The 21,315-nt window shown below is 37.6% G+C and overlaps 1 protein-coding gene and 1 long non-coding RNA gene across 3 annotated transcripts in view; both read right to left on the bottom strand.

Annotated features, from left to right (window-relative positions):
- eps8l2 (EPS8 like 2) overlaps positions 1-21,315 on the bottom strand; it is a 167,997-nt gene that overhangs the window by 70,941 nt on the left and 75,741 nt on the right. For both annotated transcript variants that reach the window (XM_052466987.1, XM_052466986.1), the window contains exons 5-8: positions 14,303-14,464; positions 9,085-9,234; positions 3,896-3,978; positions 3,723-3,829 (exon numbers count right to left, since the gene is read on the bottom strand). In XM_052466987.1, the coding sequence (XP_052322947.1) occupies positions 3,723-3,829; positions 3,896-3,978; positions 9,085-9,234; positions 14,303-14,464 (502 nt within the window). The remainder of the gene's footprint in view (positions 1-3,722; positions 3,830-3,895; positions 3,979-9,084; positions 9,235-14,302; positions 14,465-21,315) is intronic.
- LOC127908454 (uncharacterized) lies at positions 5,063-6,194 on the bottom strand. The gene is made up of 4 exons (XR_008067423.1): positions 5,884-6,194; positions 5,646-5,815; positions 5,408-5,577; positions 5,063-5,373 (listed from the first exon to the last, which is right to left on the bottom strand). It is a non-coding gene; the product is annotated as an uncharacterized LOC127908454 (long non-coding RNA).

Raw genomic sequence — 21,315 nt, 5'->3', positions numbered from 1 at the left:
TATTGTTGTGAATTGTTAGATATTACTGATACTACTTGGAGCTGGGAACACAAGCATTTAGTTAGATACTACTGCACTGTTGGAGCTAGGAACACAAGCATTTAGTTAGATACTACTGCACTGTTGGAGCTAGGAACACAAGCATTTAGTTAGATATTACTGTACTGTTAGAGCTAGGAACACAAGCATTTAGTTAGATATTACTGCACTGTTGGAGCTAGGAACACAAGCATTTAGTTAGATACTACTGCACTGTTGGAGCTAGGAACACAAGCATTTAGTTAGATACTACTGCACTGTTGGAGCTAGGAACACAAGCATTTAGTTAGATACTACTGTACTGTTGGAGCTAGGAACACAAGCATTTAGTTAGATACTACTGCACTGTTGGAGCTAGAAACACAAGCATTTAGTTAGATACTACTGCACTGTTGGAGCTAGGAACACAAGCATTTAGTTAGATATTACTGCACTGTTGGAGCTAGGAACACAAGCATTTAGTTAGATACTACTGTACTGTTGGAGCTAGGAACACAAGCATTTAGTTAGATACTACTGCACTGTTGGAGCTAGGAACACAAGCATTTAGTTAGATACTACTGCACTGTTGGAGCTAGGAACACAAGCATTTAGTTAGATACTACTGCACTGTTGGAGCTAGGAACACAAGCATTTAGTTAGATACTACTGCACTGTTGGAGCTAGGAACACAAGCATTTAGTTAGATACTACTGCACTGTTGGAGCTAGGAACACAAGCATTTAGTTAGATACTACTGCACTGTTGGAGCTAGGAACACAAGCATTTAGTTAGATACTACTGCACTGATGGAGCTAGGAACACAAGCATTTAGTTAGATACTACTGCACTGTTGGAGCTAGGAACACAAGCATTTAGTTAGATACTACTGCACTGTTGGAGCTAGGAACACAAGCATTGAGTTAGATACTACTGCACTGTTGGAGCTAGAAACACAAGCATTTAGTTAGATACTACTGCACTGTTGGAGCTAGGAACACAAGCATTTAGTTAGATATTACTGCACTGTTGGAGCTAGGAACACAAGCATTTAGTTAGATACTACTGCACTGTTGGAGCTAGGAACACAAGCATTTAGTTAGATACTACTGCACTGTTGGAGCTAGGAACACAAGCATTTAGTTAGATACTACTGCACTGTTGGAGCTAGGAACACAAGCATTTAGTTAGATACTACTGCACTGTTGGAGCTACGAACACAAGCATTTAGTTAGATACTACTGCACTGTTGGAGCTAGGAACACAAGCATTTAGTTAGATACTACTGCACTGTTGGAGCTAGGAACACAAGCATTTAGTTAGATACTACTGCACTGTTGGAGCTAGGAACACAAGCATTTAGTTAGATACTACTGCACTGTTGGAGCTAGGAACACAAGCATTTAGTTAGATACTACTGCACTGTTGGAGCTAGGAACACAAGCATTTAGTTAGATACTACTGCACTGTTGGAGCTAGGAACACAAGCATTTAGTTAGATATTACTGCACTGTTGGAGCTAGGAACACAAGCATTTAGTTAGATATTACTGCACTGTTGGAGCTAGGAACACAAGCATTTAGTTAGATACTACTGCACTGTTGGAGCTAGGAACACAAGCATTTAGTTAGATACTACTGCACTGTTGGAGCTAGGAACACAAGCATTTAGTTAGATACTACTGCACTGTTGGAGCTAGGAACACAAGCATTTAGTTAGATACTACTGTACTGTTGGAGCTAGGAACACAAGCATTTAGTTAGATACTACTGCACTGTTGGAGCTAGAAACACAAGCATTTAGTTAGATATTACTGCACTGTTGGAGCTAGGAACACAAGCATTTAGTTAGATATTACTGCACTGTTGGAGCTAGGAACACAAGCATTTAGTTAGATACTACTGCACTGTTGGAGCTAGGAACACAAGCATTTAGTTAGATACTACTGCACTGATGGAGCTAGGAACACAAGCATTTAGTTAGATATTACTGCACTGTTGGAGCTAGGAACACAAGCATTTAGTTAGATACTACTGTACTGTTGGAGCTAGGAACACAAGCATTTAGTTAGATACTACTGCACTGTTGGAGCTAGGAACACAAGCATTTTGCCACAACCACAATAAATACAGTGGCTTGCAAAAGTATTCAACCCTCTTGGCATTTTTCCTATTTCAACCTGGAATTAAAATAGATTTTGGGGGGTTCGTTTCATTTCATTTACACAACATGTCTACCACTTTGAAGATGCAAAATCATTTTTATTGTGAAACAAACAAGAACAACACAAAAACTTGAGCGTAACTATTCAGCCCCCTCAAACTCAATACTTTGTTGATCCACCTTCTGCAGAAATTACAGCTGCAAGTCTCTTGGGGTATGTTAGGAACACTTGGAACACTTATAAGCTTGGCACATCCAGCCACTGGGATTTTAGCCCATTCTTCAAGACAAAACTGCTCCAGCTCCTTCAAGTTGGACGGGTTCCGCTGTTGTACAGCAATCTTTAAGTCATACCACAGATTCTGAATTGGATTGAGGTCTTGGCTTTGACTAGGCTATTCTAAGACATCTAAATGTTTAGGGTCATTGTCCTGCTGGAAGGTGAACCTCTGTCCCAGTCTCACATCTATGGAAGACTGAAACAGGTTTCCCTCAAGAATTTCCCTGTATTTAGCACCATCCATCATTCCTTCAATTCTGACCCGTTTCCCTGCAGATGAAAAACATCCCCACAGCATGATGCTGCCACCACCATGCTTCACTGTGGGATGGTGTTCTCGAGGGGATGAGAGGTGTTGGGTTTGCACCAGGCAAAGCGTTTTCCTTGATGGCCGAAAATATGCATTTTAGTCTCATCTGACCAGAGTACCTTCTTCCATATGTTTGTGGAGTCTCCCACAGTGTATTTTTTTCTTTAAGCAGTGGCCTTTTCTGGCCACTCTTCCATAAAGCCCAGCTCTGTAAGAGTGTACGGCTTAAAGTGGTCCTATGGACAGGTACTCCCATCTCCGCTGTGGAGCTTTGCAGCTCCATCTGATTAATGCCCTCCTTGCCTGGTCCGTGAGTTTAGGTGGGCGGCCCTCTCTTGGCAGGTTTGTTGTGGTGCCATATTCAATAGAATATGTAGATATTATTTAGGGGCTTCAAAGGTGGTGAATTCATACAACGCTTTTCCGTTTCATATTATTTATTTTTTAAACAAGTTTTTTAAATTTCACTGATTGGACTATTTGGTGGATTTCCATTTCATGAAATACAAATAAAAATCTATTAAAATTACTGTATGTGAACAATAAAATGGTATTTTATTTGGATTATGCTGTGTGTGTGTGTGTGTGTGTGTGTGTGTGTGTGTGTGTGTGTGTGTGTGTGTGTGTGTGTGTGTGTGTGTGTGTGTGTGTGTGTGTGTCTGTGTGTGTGTCTGTGTAATGTGCGTGTGTCTCGCTCTCTCTCCCTCTCTCTCTGTGTTTAATGTGTGTGTGTGTGTCTCTCTCTCTCTCTCTGTGTAATGTGTGTGTGTGTGTGTCTTTGTGTGTGTGTCTCTGTGTGTGTGTGTGTGTGTGTGTGTGTGTGTGTGTGTGTGTGTGTGTGTGTGTGTGTGTGTGTGTGTGTGTGTGTGTGTGTGTGTGTGTGTGTGTGTCTTTGTGTGTGTGTGTGTGTGTGTGTCCTTGTCCGTAATGTGTGTGTGGTATAAGTCTTACCCTGCATGTTCATGGCAGCCACGCGGCCCCCTGGGGTCGGGCCCTTAGGGGCCAAGGAGGGGGGGATGATAGTCTCTCTGTGGCGCTTCATCTTCTCCTGGTTCACCCTGAAAGGAGGAGGGGGTTTTAATCACGGTGGTTATGGGGGGGGCATTAGAAATACTGATTCTTACTTCAAGGTCTGTGGTCGCATCTTCTTCCCAGGTTTGTTGTTGTCACCCAGGGCTGCATCGATGTCTGCATAGACCATCTCTGCCTGTAGGGGGAGACAGAGAGAGAACAAACACCATTGAAAATACAACCCATATTTATGCTTATTTATTTTATCTTGTGTCCTTTAACCATCTGTACATAGTTAAAACACTGTGTATATATATATATATATATATATATATATATATATATATATATATATATATATATATATATATATATAATATGACATTTGTAATGTCTTTACTGTTTTGAAACTTCTGTATGTGTAATGTTTACTGTTAATGTTTGTTGTTTTTCACTTTATATATTCACTTTGTATGTTGTCTACCTCACTTGCTTTGGCAATGTTAACACATGTTTCCCATGCCAATAAAGCCCTTGAGTTGAATTGAATTGAATTGAGAGAGAGAGCATAGTCAATATAAATATGTCTGCATAGAACATCTCTGCCTGCAGAGGGAGAAAGAGAGAAAGAGAGACAGAGCAAGAGACAGAAAGTATAGTCAATATAAATATGTCTGCATGGAGCATCTCACCGGGGGTTATGTGTACGGAGGTCAGTGCTGAATAACAGTTGTATAGGACTACAGAATCACAACAAACGTTCTGGTAAAAGTCCCTGCCTTCAAGCACCAAATCACAATTTGTCAAAAAAATTACTTTAAGAAAAAGATGGTCACGGGTAATTCAGGATAGTACGTCTGATCATTTAGTTGATCACGTACAAAGCAAATAAAGGTCAACTATTGATGCCATAGCAAGCCGACAGCCGCTTGGATGAGTGAAGAAACAAATCAAGAGAAAGTCCATTATGATATTTAGAGAGAGCAACTTGGCATATGAAACAAGGCGATTATAGAAATGCCAGACAGGCTCATTTTACTAACTTGATCACTAATAATCAGAATAATTTGAGAATGCTCTTCTCGACCATTTATGGCCGGATAAAACAAACCTATGTGAACTTTCCACCACATCTAAATATTATTATACACTATATTTATTATATTATATTATTTTATATATATTCTACCATATTTCAGAGAGAACCTATGTGAACTTTCCACCACATCTAAATATATTCAGAGAAAGGATAACAAACGTTAGGCTGGGTATCAGTCAAGACCTGATGAGAAGTTTGATGATATCTGCCCTTGTCTACTACAGATGTATTTTCCCTGGTTGGCACAGACATGTTCAGGAAAGTGATATCACAAATTAGGACTTCTACCTGCCTTCTAGATCCTATCCACACCACTTTCTACCTGCCTTCTAGATCCTATCCACACCACTTTCTACCTGCCTTCTAGATCCTATCCACACCACTTTCTACCTGCCTTCTAGATCCTATCCACACCACTTTCTACCTGCCTTCTAGATCCTATCCACACCACTTTCTACCTGCCTTCTAGATCCTATCCACACCACTTTCTACCTGCCTTCTACATCCTATCCACACCACTTTCTACCTGCCTTCTAGATCCTATCCACACCACTTTCTACCTGCCTTCTAGATCCTATCCACACCACTTTCTACCTGCCTTCTAGATCCTATCCACACCACTTTCTACCTGCCTTCTAGATCCTATCCACACCACTTTCTACCTGCCTTCTAGATCCTATCCACACCACTTTCTACCTGCCTTCTAGATCCTATCCACACCACTTTCTATCTGCCTTCTAGATCCTATCCACACCACTTTCTACCTGCCTTCTAGATCCTATCCACACCACTTTCTACCTGCCTTCTAGATCCTATCCACACCACTTTCTACCTGCCTTCTAGATCCTATCCACACCACTTTCTACCTGCCTTCTAGATCCTATCCACACCACTTTCTACCTGCCTTCTAGATCCTATCCACACCACTTTCTACCTGCCTTCTACATCCTATCCACACCACTTTCTACCTGCCTTCTAGATCCTATCCACACCACGTTCTACCTGCCTTCTAGATCCTATCCACACCACTTTCTACCTGCCTTCTAGATCCTATCCACACCACTTTCTATCTGCCTTCTAGATCCTATCCACACCACTTTCTACCTGCCTTCCAGATCCTATCCTCACCACCTTCTACCTGCCTTCTAGATCCTATCCTCACCACTTTCTTCAAACCAGTTTTTAAATGCGTATCTGAAGAAGTACAAGCTATTGTTAATCACTTCATTTAAGTTTCTTTTGCACACCAGTATCGCTACTTGCACATCATCATCTGCTCATCTATCACTCCAGTATCTCTACTTGCACATCATCATCTGCTCATCTATCACACCAGTATTTCTACTTGCACATCATCATCTGCTCATCTATCACACCAGTGTTAATCTGCTAAACTGTAATGACTTCGCTACTGTGGCCTATTTATTGCCTTACCTCCTCATTGCACGCACTGTATATAGACTTTCTTTTTTTCCATTTTTTTCTATTGTGTTATTGGCTTGTTTATTGTTTATTCCATGTGTTACTCTGTGTTGTTGTTTGTGTCACACTGCTATGCTTTATCTTGGCCAGATCACAGTTGTAAATGAGAACTTGTTCTCAACTAGCCTACCTGTTTAAATAAAGGTGAAATAAAAAAAAATTAAAAAAATAAATAAACTTCCTATTCACAGGCACTTTCCCCACTGCACTATAAAATCTGCTGAAACACCTTCTGAAGAACAGATTATTCAGCTATTTTACAGCCAACGTCCAACCTTCCATTCTTAAGAAAAATTTGTTTTAACAATTCGGAACAATTCCCGTAACCGGGCCGTAATGCAACCCTGCTTCTACACCTGCATTGCTTGCTGTTTGGGGGTTTTAGGCTGGGTTTCTGTACAGCACTTTGAGATATCAGCTGATGTAAGAAGGGCTAGCCACCGTGCTTCTACACCTGCATTGCTTGCTGTTTGTGGTTTTAGGCTGGGTTTCTGTACAGCACTTTGAGATATCAGCTGATGTACGAAGGGCTAGCCACCGTGCTTCTACACCTGCATTGTTTGCTGTTTGGGGGTTTTAGGCTGGGTTTCTGTACAGCACTTTGAGATATCAGCTGATGTAAGAAGGGCTAGCCACCGTGCTTCTACACCTGCATTGCTTGCTGTTTGTGGTTTTAGGCTGGGTTTCTGTACAGCACTTTGAGATATCAGCTGATGTACGAAGGGCTAGCCACCGTGCTTCTACACCTGCATTGTTTGCTGTTTGGGGGTTTTAGGCTGGGTTTCTGTACAGCACTTTGAGATATCAGCTGATGTACGAAGGGCTAGCCACCGTGCTTCTACACCTGCATTGTTTGCTGTTTGGGGGTTTTAGGCTGGGTTTCTGTACAGCACTTTGAGATATCAGCTGATGTACGAAGGGCTAGCCACCGTGCTTCTACACCTGCATTGTTTGCTGTTTGTGGTTTTAGGCTGGGTTTCTGTACAGCACTTTGAGATATCAGCTGATGTAAGAAGGGCTAGCCACCGTGCTTCTACACCTGCATTGTTTGCTGTTTGGGGGTTTTAGGCTGGGTTTCTGTACAGCACTTTGAGATATCAGCTGATGTACGAAGGGCTAGCCACCGTGCTTCTACACCTGCATTGTTTGCTGTTTGGGGGTTTTAGGCTGGGTTTCTGTACAGCACTTTGAGATATCAGCTGATGTAAGAAGGGCTAGCCACCGTGCTTCTACACCTGCATTGCTTGCTGTTTGTGGTTTTAGGCTGGGTTTCTGTACAGCACTTTGAGATATCAGCTGATGTAAGAAGGGCTAGCCACCGTGCTTCTACACCTGCATTGCTTGCTGTTTGGGGTTTTAGGCTGGGTTTCTGTACAGCACTTTGAGATATCAGCTGATGTAAGAAATACATTTATAAATAAACTTGATTTGATGACACTCGATGGTGCAACGGTAGTATTTGGAGATGACCCCGGGTGGCACAATTCCAATCTGGTTATCGGGACAGCCTCGCTTAAAGAGGTAAATTACTGTTTACTTTATGAGTATGAGGAACGCCTTCCTAATATTGATTTACAGACGATACAGAACATTACGTTTCTGTGTCACCAGAGTATTTTAGCTCCACGGATAAATTATTAGACTTTATAAGTGATTTAAATACTTGGGCGGCTCATAACTTCCTCCAGCTAAATCAAGACAAGACCGAAGTACTTATTGTTGGATCTAAAGCACAGACAGAGAATCTGGACGCACATTTTAACTCACGGTAATAAAGATAAAACACCAGGTTAAAAAAACTAGTTGTTATTTTAGATTCTGAACTCAATTTCTAATCACACATTAGGAATGTGAACAAGATAGCTTTTTACCACCTGAGGAACATTGCCAAGGTGTGGCCGTTTCTCTCTCAGGCTGATACAGAGAGACTCATCGCTTTTATTACAAGCAGACTTGATTACTGTAATGCTCTCCTGTCTGGTCCACCCAAGAAAGCCATTGGTCAACTGTAAAACATACAGAATGCTACAGGGTACTGACCAAGACCAGACGGAGAACACATTACACTGGTTTAATGGTCTCTGTACTGTAAAACATACAGAATACTACAGGGTACTGACCAAGACCAGACAGAGAACACACATTACACTGGTTTAATGGTCTCTGTACTGTAAACATACAGAATGCTACAGGGTACTGACCAAGACCAGACGGAGAACACACGACACCGGTTTTGATTTAAGTTATGTACCCAGTAAGTCCCTCAGGGCCTCTGGTCTTTTAACTATCCCAAAGCCAAGGACCAAGAGGCATGGAGAGACAGCCTTTAGTTACTATGCCCCCAGCCTCTAGTTACTATGCCCCCAGCCTCTAGTTACTATGCCCCCAGCCTGTAGAATATCCTACCAGAGAACCTGAGGGGGGATGAAACTGTGGACATAATTAAAAGAGATCTTAAAACACACCTTTTTAGTTTAGCTTTTCCTCAGGGTGTTTTTAGTCTTCAGTTGTTATTCTTTAGTTTTTAATCCTCTGATGTTTGTTGTGTGGCTAATATTTATGGTTTTATCTATATTTATTTGTATCTATGATTTTTCCTGGGAAGAACATTGCATTGTCTGAAATGTACTTTATAAATAAAGCTGGATTTAATTTGTTTTGACAGATGGTTATAGTGACCTGCTGTTGTCTCTCATGATTACGTAGATAGAAGTGACCCACCTCGACCTCGTCACAGTGGAAGAAGTGTATGTCAGGTCTGTGCTGTTCAGTGTCTTGACACACCAGCAGTAGGACAGATGGATACCTGGTCTGATTCAACACTGTCTGGCAGTGGTGGATCGTTGGCAGGGGGAAGTTCTCCAACTCTTCCTGTGAGGGAGGGAGTCAGGGAGAGAGAGTAGAGAGAGAGAGAGGGGGAGGGAGAGAGAGGGAGTAGAGAGAGAGAGAGGGGGAGGGAGAGAGAGGGAGTAGAGAGAGAGAGAGAGAGAGAGAGGTAGAGGGAGGGAGAGAGAGAGGGGGAGGGAGAGAGAGGGAGTAGAGAGAGAGAGAGAGAGAGAGAGAGAGAGGTAGAGGGAGGGAGGGAGGGAGGAAGAGAGAGGGAGTAGAGAGAGAGAGAGAGAGGTAGAGGGAGGGAGAGAGAGAGGGGGAGGAGAGAGAGGGAGTAGAGAGAGAGAGAGAGAGAGGGAGGGGGTAGGAGAGAGAGAGAGAGAGAGAGGGAGAGGGAGGGAGAGAGAGAGGGGGAGGGAGAGAGAGGGAGTAGAGAGAGAGAGAGAGAGAGAGAGGGAGGGAGGTAGAGAGAGAGAGAGAGAGAGAGAGAGAGGGGAGGGAGAGAGAGAGGGGAGGGAGGGAGGGAGGTAGAGAGAGAGAGAGAGAGAGAGAGAGAGAGAGAGAGAGAGAGAGAGAGAGAGGGGAAGGGAGAGAGAGAGGGGAGGGAGGGAGGGAGAGAGAGAGAGAGAGAGAGAGAGAGAGAGAGAGAGAGGGGGAAGGGAGAGAGAGAGGGGAAGGGAGAGAGAGAGGGGAGGGAGGGAGGTAGAGAGAGAGAGAGAGAGAGAGAGAGAGAGAGAGAGGGGAGGGAGAGAGAGAGAGAGAGAGAGAGAGGTAGAGGGAGGGGAGAGAGAGAGGGGGGAGGAGGGGGGGTAGAGAGAGAGGGGAGAGAGGGAGGGAGAGAGAGAGGGTGGAGAGAGAGAGAGAGAGGGAGAGGGAGGGAGAGAGAGAGGGAGGGAGAGAGAGAGGTAAAGAGAGAGAGGGAGGTAAAGATAGAGTAGAGAGAGAGGTAAAGAGAGAGAGTAGAGAGAGAGAGAGGAGAAAGAGAGAGAGAGAGAGAGAGAGAGAGAGAGAGAGAGAGAGTAGAGAGAGAGGGAGGTAAAGAGGGAGAGAGAGAGAGAGAGAGAGAGAGGTAAAGATAGAGAGAGAGTAGAGAGAGAGAGAGTAAAGAGAGAGAGAGAGAGAGAGAGAGAGAGAGAGAGAGAGAGAGAGAGAGGTAAAGAGAGAGAGAGAAAGAGAGGTAAAGAGAGAGAGAGTAGAGAGAGAGAAAGAGAGAGGTAAAGAGAGAGAGAGTAGAGAGAGAGAGAGGTAAAGAGAGAGAGAGAGGTAAAGAGAGAGGGAGAGAGAGGTAAAAGAGAGAGAGAGTAGAGAGAGAGAGGGAGATAAAGAGAGAGGGAGAGAGAGGTAAAGAGAGAGAGAGGTAAAGAGAGAGGGAGAGAGGTAAAGAGAGAGAGAGAGAGAGAGAGAGGTAAAAGAGAGAGAGAGAGAGAGAGGGAGGTAAAGAGAGAGAGAGAGGGAGGTAAAGAGAGAGAGAGAGAGAGAGGTAAAAGAGAGAGAGAGAAGGGGAGATTATTTCTATATGAAATGTGTCAGTTCATCAGTAATCTCACCATAATGACTGTCTGCAGATGTAACTGCCAGTGGCTCGGAAGACACACAAATATAACACATCTGAGAGAGTGAAGACTTGGATGGAAATAATCACAGCACTATATATATATATACTCACTATATATATACTCACTATATATATACTCACTATATATATATATATATACTCACTATATATATACTCACTATATATATATATATACTCACTATATATATACTCACTATATATATACTCACTATATATATATATACTCACTATATATATATATACTCACTATATATATACTCACTATATATATATATACTCACTATATATATATATATATATATATATATATATATATATATATATATATATATATATATATATATATATATATATATACTCACTATATATATACTCACTATATATATATATATATATATACTCACTATATATATATATACTCACTATATATACTCACTATATATATACTCACTATATATATATATATATATACTCACTATATATATACACTCACTATATATATATATATATATATATACTCACTATATATATACACTCATATATATATATATATATATATATATATATATATACATATACATAGGCTATAAAGAGACATTAATAATTTTGCACGCCCAATTTTTCAGTTTTTGATTTGTTAAAAAAGTTTGAAATATCCAATAAATGTCGTTCCACTTCATGATTGTGTCCCACTTGTTGTTGATTCTTCACAAAAAAATACAGTTTTATATCTTTAAGTTTGAAGCCTGAAATGTGGCAAAAGGTCGCAAAGTTCAAGGGGGCCGAATACTTTCGCAAGGCACTGTATATATATATTTTATATATATATATATTTTTTATATATTTTTTATATATATATATATATATATATATAGTAGTATATATAGTGAGTATATATATACATAGTGAGTGTATATATATATACATATAGTGAGTATATATATATACATATTGTGAGTATATATATACACATAGTGAGTGTATATATATATATATATGTATACATAGTGAGTGTATATATACATAGTGAGTGTATATATATATACATAGTGAGTATATATATACATAGTGAGTGTATATATATATATACATAGTGAGTATATATATACATACGGAGTATATATATACATAGTGAGTGTATATATATATATATACACATATAGTGAGTATATATATACATAGTGAGTGTATATATATATATATATATATACACATATAGTGAGTATATATATACATAGTGAGTGTATATATATATACATATAGTGAGTATATATATATATACATACGGAGTATATATATACATAGTGAGTGTATATATATATATACACACATATAGTGAGTATATATATACATAGTGAGTGTATATATATATATACATATAGTGAGTATATATATATATACATAGGGAGTATATATATACATAGTGAGTGTATATATATATATATATATATATATATATACATATAGTGAGTATATATATATATACATATAGTGAGTGTATATATACATAGTGAGTGTATATATATATATACATATAGTGAGTGTATATATATATACATAGGGAGTATATATATACATAGTGAGTGTATATATATATATACATAGTAGTATATGTATATATACATATAGTATATATATACATAGTAGTGTATATATATATATATATATATATACATATAGTGAGTATATATATATATACATATAGTGAGTGTATATATACATAGTGAGTGTATATATATATATATATATACATATAGTGAGTATATATATATATACATATAGTGAGTGTATATATACATAGTGAGTGTATATATATATATACATAGTGAGTGTATATATACATAGTGAGTGTATATATATATATACATAGTGAGTGTATATATACATAGTGAGTGTATATATATATATACATAGTGAGTGTATATATACATAGTGAGTGTATATATATATATACATAGTGAGTGTATATATATATATATATATACATATAGTGAGTATATATATATATACATATAGTGAGTGTATATATACATAGTGAGTGTATATATATATATATATATACATATAGTGAGTATATATATATATACATAGGGAGTGTATATATACATAGTGAGTGTATATATATATATACATAGTATATATATATACATAGTGAGTGTATATATATATATATATATATACATATAGTGAGTATATATATATATACATAGTGAGTGTATATATACATAGTGAGTGTATATATATATATACATAGTGAGTGTATATATACATAGTGAGTATATATATATATATATATACATATAGTAGTATATATATATATACATAGTGAGTGTATATATACATAGTGAGTGTATATATATATATACATAGTGAGTGTATATATATATATACATAGTGAGTGTATATATATATATACATAGTGAGTGTATATATACATAGTGAGTGTATATATATATATACATAGTGAGTGTATATATACATGAGTGTATATATATATATACATATAGTGAGTGTATATATACATAGTGAGTGTATATATATATATACATAGTGAGTATATATATATATACATATAGTGAGTGTATATATACATAGGGAGTATATATATACATAGTGAGTATATATATATATACATATAGTGAGTGTATATATACATAGTGAGTGTATATATATATATACATAGTGAGTGTATATGTATATATACATAGTGAGTGTATATATATATATACATAGTGAGTGTATATATATATATACATAGTGAGTGTATATATATATATACATAGTGAGTGTATATATATATATACATAGTGAGTGTATATATATATATACATAGTGAGTGTATATATATATATACATAGTGAGTGTATATATATATATACATAGTGAGTGTATATATATATATACATAGTGAGTGTATATATACATAGTGAGTGTATATATATATATACATAGTGAGTGTATATATATATATACATAGTGAGTGTATATATATATATACATAGTGAGTGTATATATATATATACATAGTGAGTGTATATATATATATACACATAGTGAGTGTATATATACATAGTGAGTGTATATATATATATACATAGTGAGTGTATATATATATATACATATAGTGAGTGTATATATACATAGTGAGTGTATATATATATATACATAGTGAGTGTATATATACATAGTGAGTGTATATATATATATACATAGTGAGTGTATATATACATAGTGAGTGTATATATATATATACATAGTGAGTGTATATATACATAGTGAGTGTATATATATATATACATAGTGAGTGTATATATATGTCTTTCCCGTCAGAGGTTTCTCTTTAGAGTCAACAGACCGTTGTATTTTACACCAGCAGGTTATGTCTTGTTAAATAGATCTCAATATGAATAACCTGAATACATAATGTTAAATACAATTCACTGGCATAACCAATGAATCAAGATCCCCTTTATTTGTTAAGTCCATCTACATCTACATCAACATCCAGGACTTTGACTGTGTAAGTTGAAGTACCTGTGTATCAACATCCAGTAGCCGTACAGCCTTGTCGTTGACCTGAAGCAGCATCTCCTGGGTCCAGATCTTCTCTTTAGAGTCCAGCAGCACCAGCTTCTTAATGGCATCGTCCACTGTGGCAATGGACTCTGTCTTGTCCATCATGAAGGTGGACAGGTGCTGTGGGGGGGGGGAGAGGGTTAGATAACAAACAGGAAGAGGACTCTGTCTTGTCCATCATGAAGGTGGACAGGTGCTGTGGGGGAGGGAGAGAGGGTTAGATAACAAACAGGAAGAGGACTCTGTCTTGTCCATCATGAAGGTGGACAGGTGCTGTGGGGGGGAGAGGGTTAGACAACAAACAGGAAGAGGACTCTGTCTTGTCCATCATGAAGGTGGACAGGTGCTGTGGGGGGGAGAGGGTTAGATAACAAACAGGAAGAGGACTCTGTCTTGTCCATCATGAAGGTGGACAGGTGCTGTGGGGGAGGGGGTAGATAACAAACAGGAAGAGGACTGGTCTTGTCCATCATGAAGGTGGACAGGTGCTGTGGGGGGAGAGAGGGGGTGGGTTCATAACATAGTGGACTGTCACGGTTTTATAAAAAGAAGATCAGGATTCATTTTTAAATAAACCAGAAGAAGAAGAAGTCCAATTAGAAGATCAGGATTCAGTTTAAAATAAACCAGAAGAAGACGACGACCAAGAAGATTAGGATTCAGTTTTAAATAAACTAGAAGAAGACGACGACCAATAAGAAGATCAGGATTCAGTTTAAAACAAACCAGAAGAAGACGACGACCAATAAGAAGATCAGGATTAAGTTTAAAATAAACCAGAAGAAGACGACGACCAAGAAGATTAGGATTCAGTTTTAAATAAACTAGAAGAAGACGACGACCAATAAGAAGATCAGGATTCAGTTTAAAACAAACCAGAAGAAGACGACGACCAATAAGAAGATCAGGATTAAGTTTAAAATAAACCAGAAGAAGACGACGACCAATAAGAAGATCAGGATTCAGTTTAAAACAAACCAGAAGAAGACGACGACCAATAAGAAGATCAGGATTCAGTTTAAAATAAACCAGAAGAAGACGACGACCAATAAGAAGATCAGGATTCAGTTTAAATTAAACCAGAAGAAGACGACGACCAATAAGAAGATCCGGATTCAGTTTAAAATAAACCAGAAGAAGACGACGACCAATAAGAAGATCAGGATTCAGTTTAAAACAAACCAGAAGAAGACGACGACCAATAAGAAGATCAGGATTCAGTTTAAAACAAACCAGAAGAAGACGACGACCAATAAGAAGATCAGGATTCAGTTTAAAATAAACCAGAAGAAGACGACGACCAATAAGAAGATCAGGATTCAGTTTAAAATAAACCAGAAGAAATAAGAAGACGACCAATAAGAAGATCAGGATTCAGTTTAAAATAAACCAGAAGAAGACGACGACCAATAAGAAGATCAGGATTCAGTTTAAAACAAACCAGAAGAAGACGACGACCAATAAGAAGATCAGGATTCAGTTTAAAATAAACCAGAAGAAGACGACGACCAATAAGAAGATCAGGATTCAGTTTAAAATAAACCAGAAGAAGACGACGACCAATAAGAAGATCAGGATTCAGTTTAAAATAAACCAGAAGAAGACTGACGACCAATAAGAAGATCAGGATTCAGTTTAAAATAAACCAGAAGAAGACGACGACCAATAAGAAGATCAGGATTCAGTTTAAAATAAACCAGAAGAAGACGACGACCAATAAGAAGATCAGGATTCAGTTTAAAACAAACCAGAAGAAGACGACGACCAATAAGAAGATCAGGATTCAGTTTAAAATAAACCAGAAGAAGACGACGACCAATAAGAAGATCAGGATTCAGTTTAAAATAAACCAGAAGAAGACGGCGACCAATAAGAAGATCAGGATTCAGTTTAAAATAAACCAGAAGAAGACGACGACCAATAAGAAGATCAGGATTCAGTTTAAAATAAACCAGAAGAAGACGACGACCAATAAGAAGATCAGGATTCAGTTTAAAATAAACCAGAAGAAGACGACGACCAATAAGAAGATCAGGATTCAGTTTAAAATAAACCAGAAGAAGACGACGACCAATAAGAAGATCAGGATTCAGTTTAAAATAAACCAGAAGAAGACGACGACCAATAAGAAGATCAGGATTCAGTTTAAAATAAACCAGAAGAAGACGACGACCAATAAGAAGATCAGGATTCAGTTTAAAACAAACCAGAAGAAGACGACGACCAATAAGAAGATCAGGATTCAGTTTAAAATAAACCAGAAGAAGACGACGACCAATAAGAAGATCAGGATTCAGTTTAAAATAAACCAGAAGAAGACGACGACCAATAAGAAGATCAGGATTCAGTTTAAAACAAACCAGAAGAAGACGACGACCAATAAGAAGATCAGGATTCAGTTTAAAATAAACCAGAAGAAGACGACGACCAATAAGAAGATCAGGATTCAGTTTAAAATAAACCAGAAGAAGACGACGACCAATAAGAAGATCAGGATTCAGTTTAAAATAAACCAGAAGACGACGACCAATAAGAAGATCAGGATTCAGTTTAAAATAAACCAGAAGAAGACGACGACCAATAAGAAGATCAGGATTCAGTTTAAAATAAACCAGAAGAACGACCAATAAGAAGATCAGGATTCAGTTTAAAACAAACCAGAAGAAGACGACGACCAATAAGAAGATCAGGATTCAGTTTAAAATAAACCAGAAGAAGACGACGACCAATAAGAAGATCAGGATTCAGTTTAAATTAAACCAGAAGAAGACGACGACCAATAAGAAGATCCGGATTCAGTTTAAAATAAACCAGAAGAAGACGACGACCAATAAGAAGATCAGGATTCAGTTTAAAACAAACCAGAAGAAGACGACGACCAATAAGAAGATCAGGATTCAGTTTAAAACAAACCAGAAGAAGACGACGACCAATAAGAAGATCAGGATTCAGTTTAAAATAAACCAGAAGAAGACGACGACCAATAAGAAGATCAGGATTCAGTTTAAAATAAACCAGAAGAAGACGACGACCAATAAGAAGATCAGGATTCAGTTTAAAATAAACCAGAAGAAGACGACGACCAATAAGAAGATCAGGATTCAGTTTAAAACAAACCAGAAGAAGACGACGACCAATAAGAAGATCAGGATTCAGTTTAAAATAAACCAGAAGAAGACGACGACCAATAAGAAGATCAGGATTCAGTTTAAAATAAACCAGAAGAAGACGACGACCAATAAGAAGATCAGGATTCAGTTTAAAATAAACCAGAAGAAGACGACGACCAATAAGAAGATCAGGATTCAGTTTAAAATAAACCAGAAGAAGACGACGACCAATAAGAAGATCAGGATTCAGTTTAAAATAAACCAGAAGAAGACGACGACCAATAAGAAGATCAGGATTCAGTTTAAAATAAACCAGAAGAAGACGACGACCAATAAGAAGATCAGGATTCAGTTTAAAACAAACCAGAAGAAGACGACGACCAATAAGAAGATCAGGATTCAGTTTAAAATAAACCAGAAGAAGACGACGACCAATAAGAAGATCAGGATTCAGTTTAAATTAAACCAGCAGAAGACGACGACCAATAGGAAGACGTTTATCAGTAATCTGAACATAGGAACATGTCTTCTTGGGTCTCAGATTGGCATGATGTAACCATGATGCTCAGGGTAATTTATCCAATACACTACCGAGTTACTCATTATGTTCATCAGGGATGATTCAGGCCAGTTGTTCACCAATCAACAACCACTTAGGCTTACTCTTACGAGAACTCATTTAGCAGATAACGGCTATTTTAGGAGAAGGGTTTTATTTATAGTGATTGTGACCATGATGTAGGTTGTTGTACCTACTTTGGTTGAGTGTAATCCACTCTGAATAAGAGTGTCAGTCTAAAAAGTAATGCAGTAAGTAATGCAGTAAGTAATGCAGTAAGTAGTGCAGTAAGTAATGCAGTAAGTAGTGCAGTAAGTAATGTAGTAAGTAATGTAGTAAGTAATGTAGTAAGTAATGCAGTAAGTAATGTAGTAAGTAATGCAGTAAGTAATGTAGTAAGTAATGCAGTAAGTAGTGCAGTAAGTAGTGCAGTAAGTAGTGCAGTAAGTAGTGCAGTAAGTAGTGCAGTAAGTAGTGCAGTAAGTAATGCAGTAAGTCATGCAGTAAGTAATGTAGTAAGTAATGCAGTAAGTAATGCAGTAAGTAATGTAGTAAGTAATGCAGTAAGTAGTGCAGTAAGTAATGTAGTAAGTAATGCAGTAAGTAATGCAGTAAGTAATGCAGTAAGTAATGCAGTAAGTAATGCAGTAAGTAATGCAGTAAGTTGTGCAGTAAGTAATGCAGTAAGTAATGTAGTAAGTAATGCAGTAAGTAATGCAGTAAGTAATGCAGTAAGTTGTGCAGTAAGTAATGCAGTAAGTAATGTAGTAAGTAATGCAGTAAGTAATGCAGTAAGTAATGCAGTAAGTAATGCAGTAAGTAGTGCAGTAAGTAATGCAGTAAGTAGTGCAGTAAGTAATGCAGTAAGTAATGCAGTAAGTAATGTAGTAAGTAATGCAGTAAGTAGTGCAGTAAGTAGTGCAGTAAGTAGTGCAGTAAGTAATGCAGTAAGTAATGTAGTAAGTAATGCAGTAAGTAATGCAGTAAGTAATGTAGTAAGTAGTGCAGTAAGTAGTGCAGTAAGTAGTGCAGTAAGTAGTGCAGTAAGTAGTGCAGTAAGTAGTGCAGTAAGTAATGCAGTAAGTCATGCAGTAAGTCATGTAGTAAGTAATGCAGTAAGTAATGCAGTAAGTAATGTAGTAAGTAATGCAGTAAGTAGTGCAGTAAGTAATGTAGTAAGTAATGCAGTAAGTAGTGCAGTAAGTAATGCAGTAAGTAATGCAGTAAGTAATGCAGGTCGCAACAGTGACTCCAGCTGTGCTCTTTTCTATGTTAAGGTATATAATAATAGTATAATAATAGTAAGTCATAAGTCTTTTCTATGTTAATATAATGTTAATATAATGTTAATATAATGTTAATATAATAATAGTATAATAATAGTAAGTCATAAGTCTTTTCTATGTTAATATAATGTTAATATAATGTTAATATAATGTTAATATAATGTTAATATAATAATAGTATAATAATAGTAAGTCATAAGTCTTTTCTATGTTAATATAATGTTAATATAATGTTAATATAATAATAGTAAGTCATTGTGATCTCAACCCTGAGTTTGACACCTGTATTCAATCTGAACCTGAATCTGAATATTATTATTATATATTATATTATTATTATATATTATATTATTATTATTATTATATATTATATTATTATTATATATTATATTATTATTATTATTATAATATATTGAACCCTCTAGCTGAGGTGAGAGAGAGAACCTCTGGTGGTAAATTAACTGTGTGTGTGTGTGTGTGTGTGTGTGTGTGTGTGTGTGTGTGTGTGTGTGTGTGTGTGTGTGTGTGTGTGTGTGTGTGTGTGTGTGTGTGTGTGTGTGTGTGTGTGTGTGTGTGTGTGTGTGTGTGTGTGTGTGTGCGTGCGCTCGCGGTGGCTAGTATAACTACAATACATCTAAGATGGGTTAATAAATTATACCCAGCTCAGGGCTCCAGTGTCCAGATCAAGCTTCATGGTTACAGCAGAGATGTTCAACCCCCTCCCGGATCAACCCCATGGTTACAGCAGAGATGTTCAACCCCATCCCGGATCAACCCCATGGTTACAGCAGAGATGTTCAACCCCCTCCCGGATCAACCCCATGGTTACAGCAGAGATGTTCAACCCCATCCCGGATCAACATCCCTGTTGCCTAAACTGTTTTATGCCCATTTTTTTACAGCCTGAATTCTAAACAGTTGAATAATTTTTTCCCCTACACACAATACCCCAATAATGACAGTGAAAACATGTTTTTAGACATTTTTACAAATGTATTGAAAATTAAATACAGAAATATCTCCTTTTACATAAGTACTCACACCCCTGAGTCAATACCTCGTAAAAGCACCTTTGGCAGTGATTACAGCTGTGAGTCTTTCTGGGTAAGTCTTTAAGAGCTTTCCAATACTTTAAGAGACTGTATATATTTGTTTAAATATTACCCCGGTTTAACCCCATCAAAACACAAAATATATGTTTGTAAAATGTTGTTTACAAACACTGTACATCTTTAAAATATAGTTACAACTATTATTTTTGATATCATGGACTATGGATAATAGTTCAATCTATGAATTTGAGCGTGATTAAATTTCAGACAATATAATTACATTTACATTTAAGTCATTTAGCAGACGCTCTTATCCAGAGCGAATTACAAATGATGACATCCAGTGGAACAGCCACTTTACAATAGTGTTCCGGACTGTGCCTATAAAGCCCACCTCTGACTCACCTCAGTACTCTGCCCACATTAGATACATGTTATGGTCGCTCTGTGACCACATGATTGCCTTATTACGGTGCACTTAAATGGTATACCATCAGATATTAACCAAGTAGGGGCCAATCAACCTTTGTGTTTTAGAGGGAAGGGACCATAACATCTACTGGTAGTAAAGTTTAGAGCTTTTATAAATACATACTGCCCCATTTAAGTGGAAGACACACAAGACACCACATACGATTAGGGTTTGACAACCTGTTTATAAAGGAGAGAGAGAGAGAGAGAGAGAGAGAGAGAGAGAGAGAGAGAGAGAGAGAGAGAGAGAGAGAGAGAGAGAGGAGACAGAGAGAGAGAGAGAGAGAGAGAGAGAGAGAGAACAGAGTAGATTTGAGATTATATGAGAGAGAGAGAGAGAGAGAGAGCGAAAGAGACGTACCAGAGTAGATTTGACATTCTAGAAGAGAGAGAGGGAGAGAGGGAGAGAGGGAGAGAGGGAGAGAGAGAGAGAGAGAGAGAGAGAGAGAGAGAGAGAGAGAGAGAGAGAGAGAGAGAGAGGAGATAGAGAGGG

This window comes from Oncorhynchus keta, chromosome 17, assembly GCF_023373465.1.
Source record: "Oncorhynchus keta strain PuntledgeMale-10-30-2019 chromosome 17, Oket_V2, whole genome shotgun sequence".
Taxonomy (NCBI): Eukaryota; Metazoa; Chordata; class Actinopteri; order Salmoniformes; family Salmonidae; genus Oncorhynchus; species Oncorhynchus keta.
Note: the sequence above shows the minus strand (reverse complement) of the source record. Positions and strands in the feature narration are given on the sequence as shown.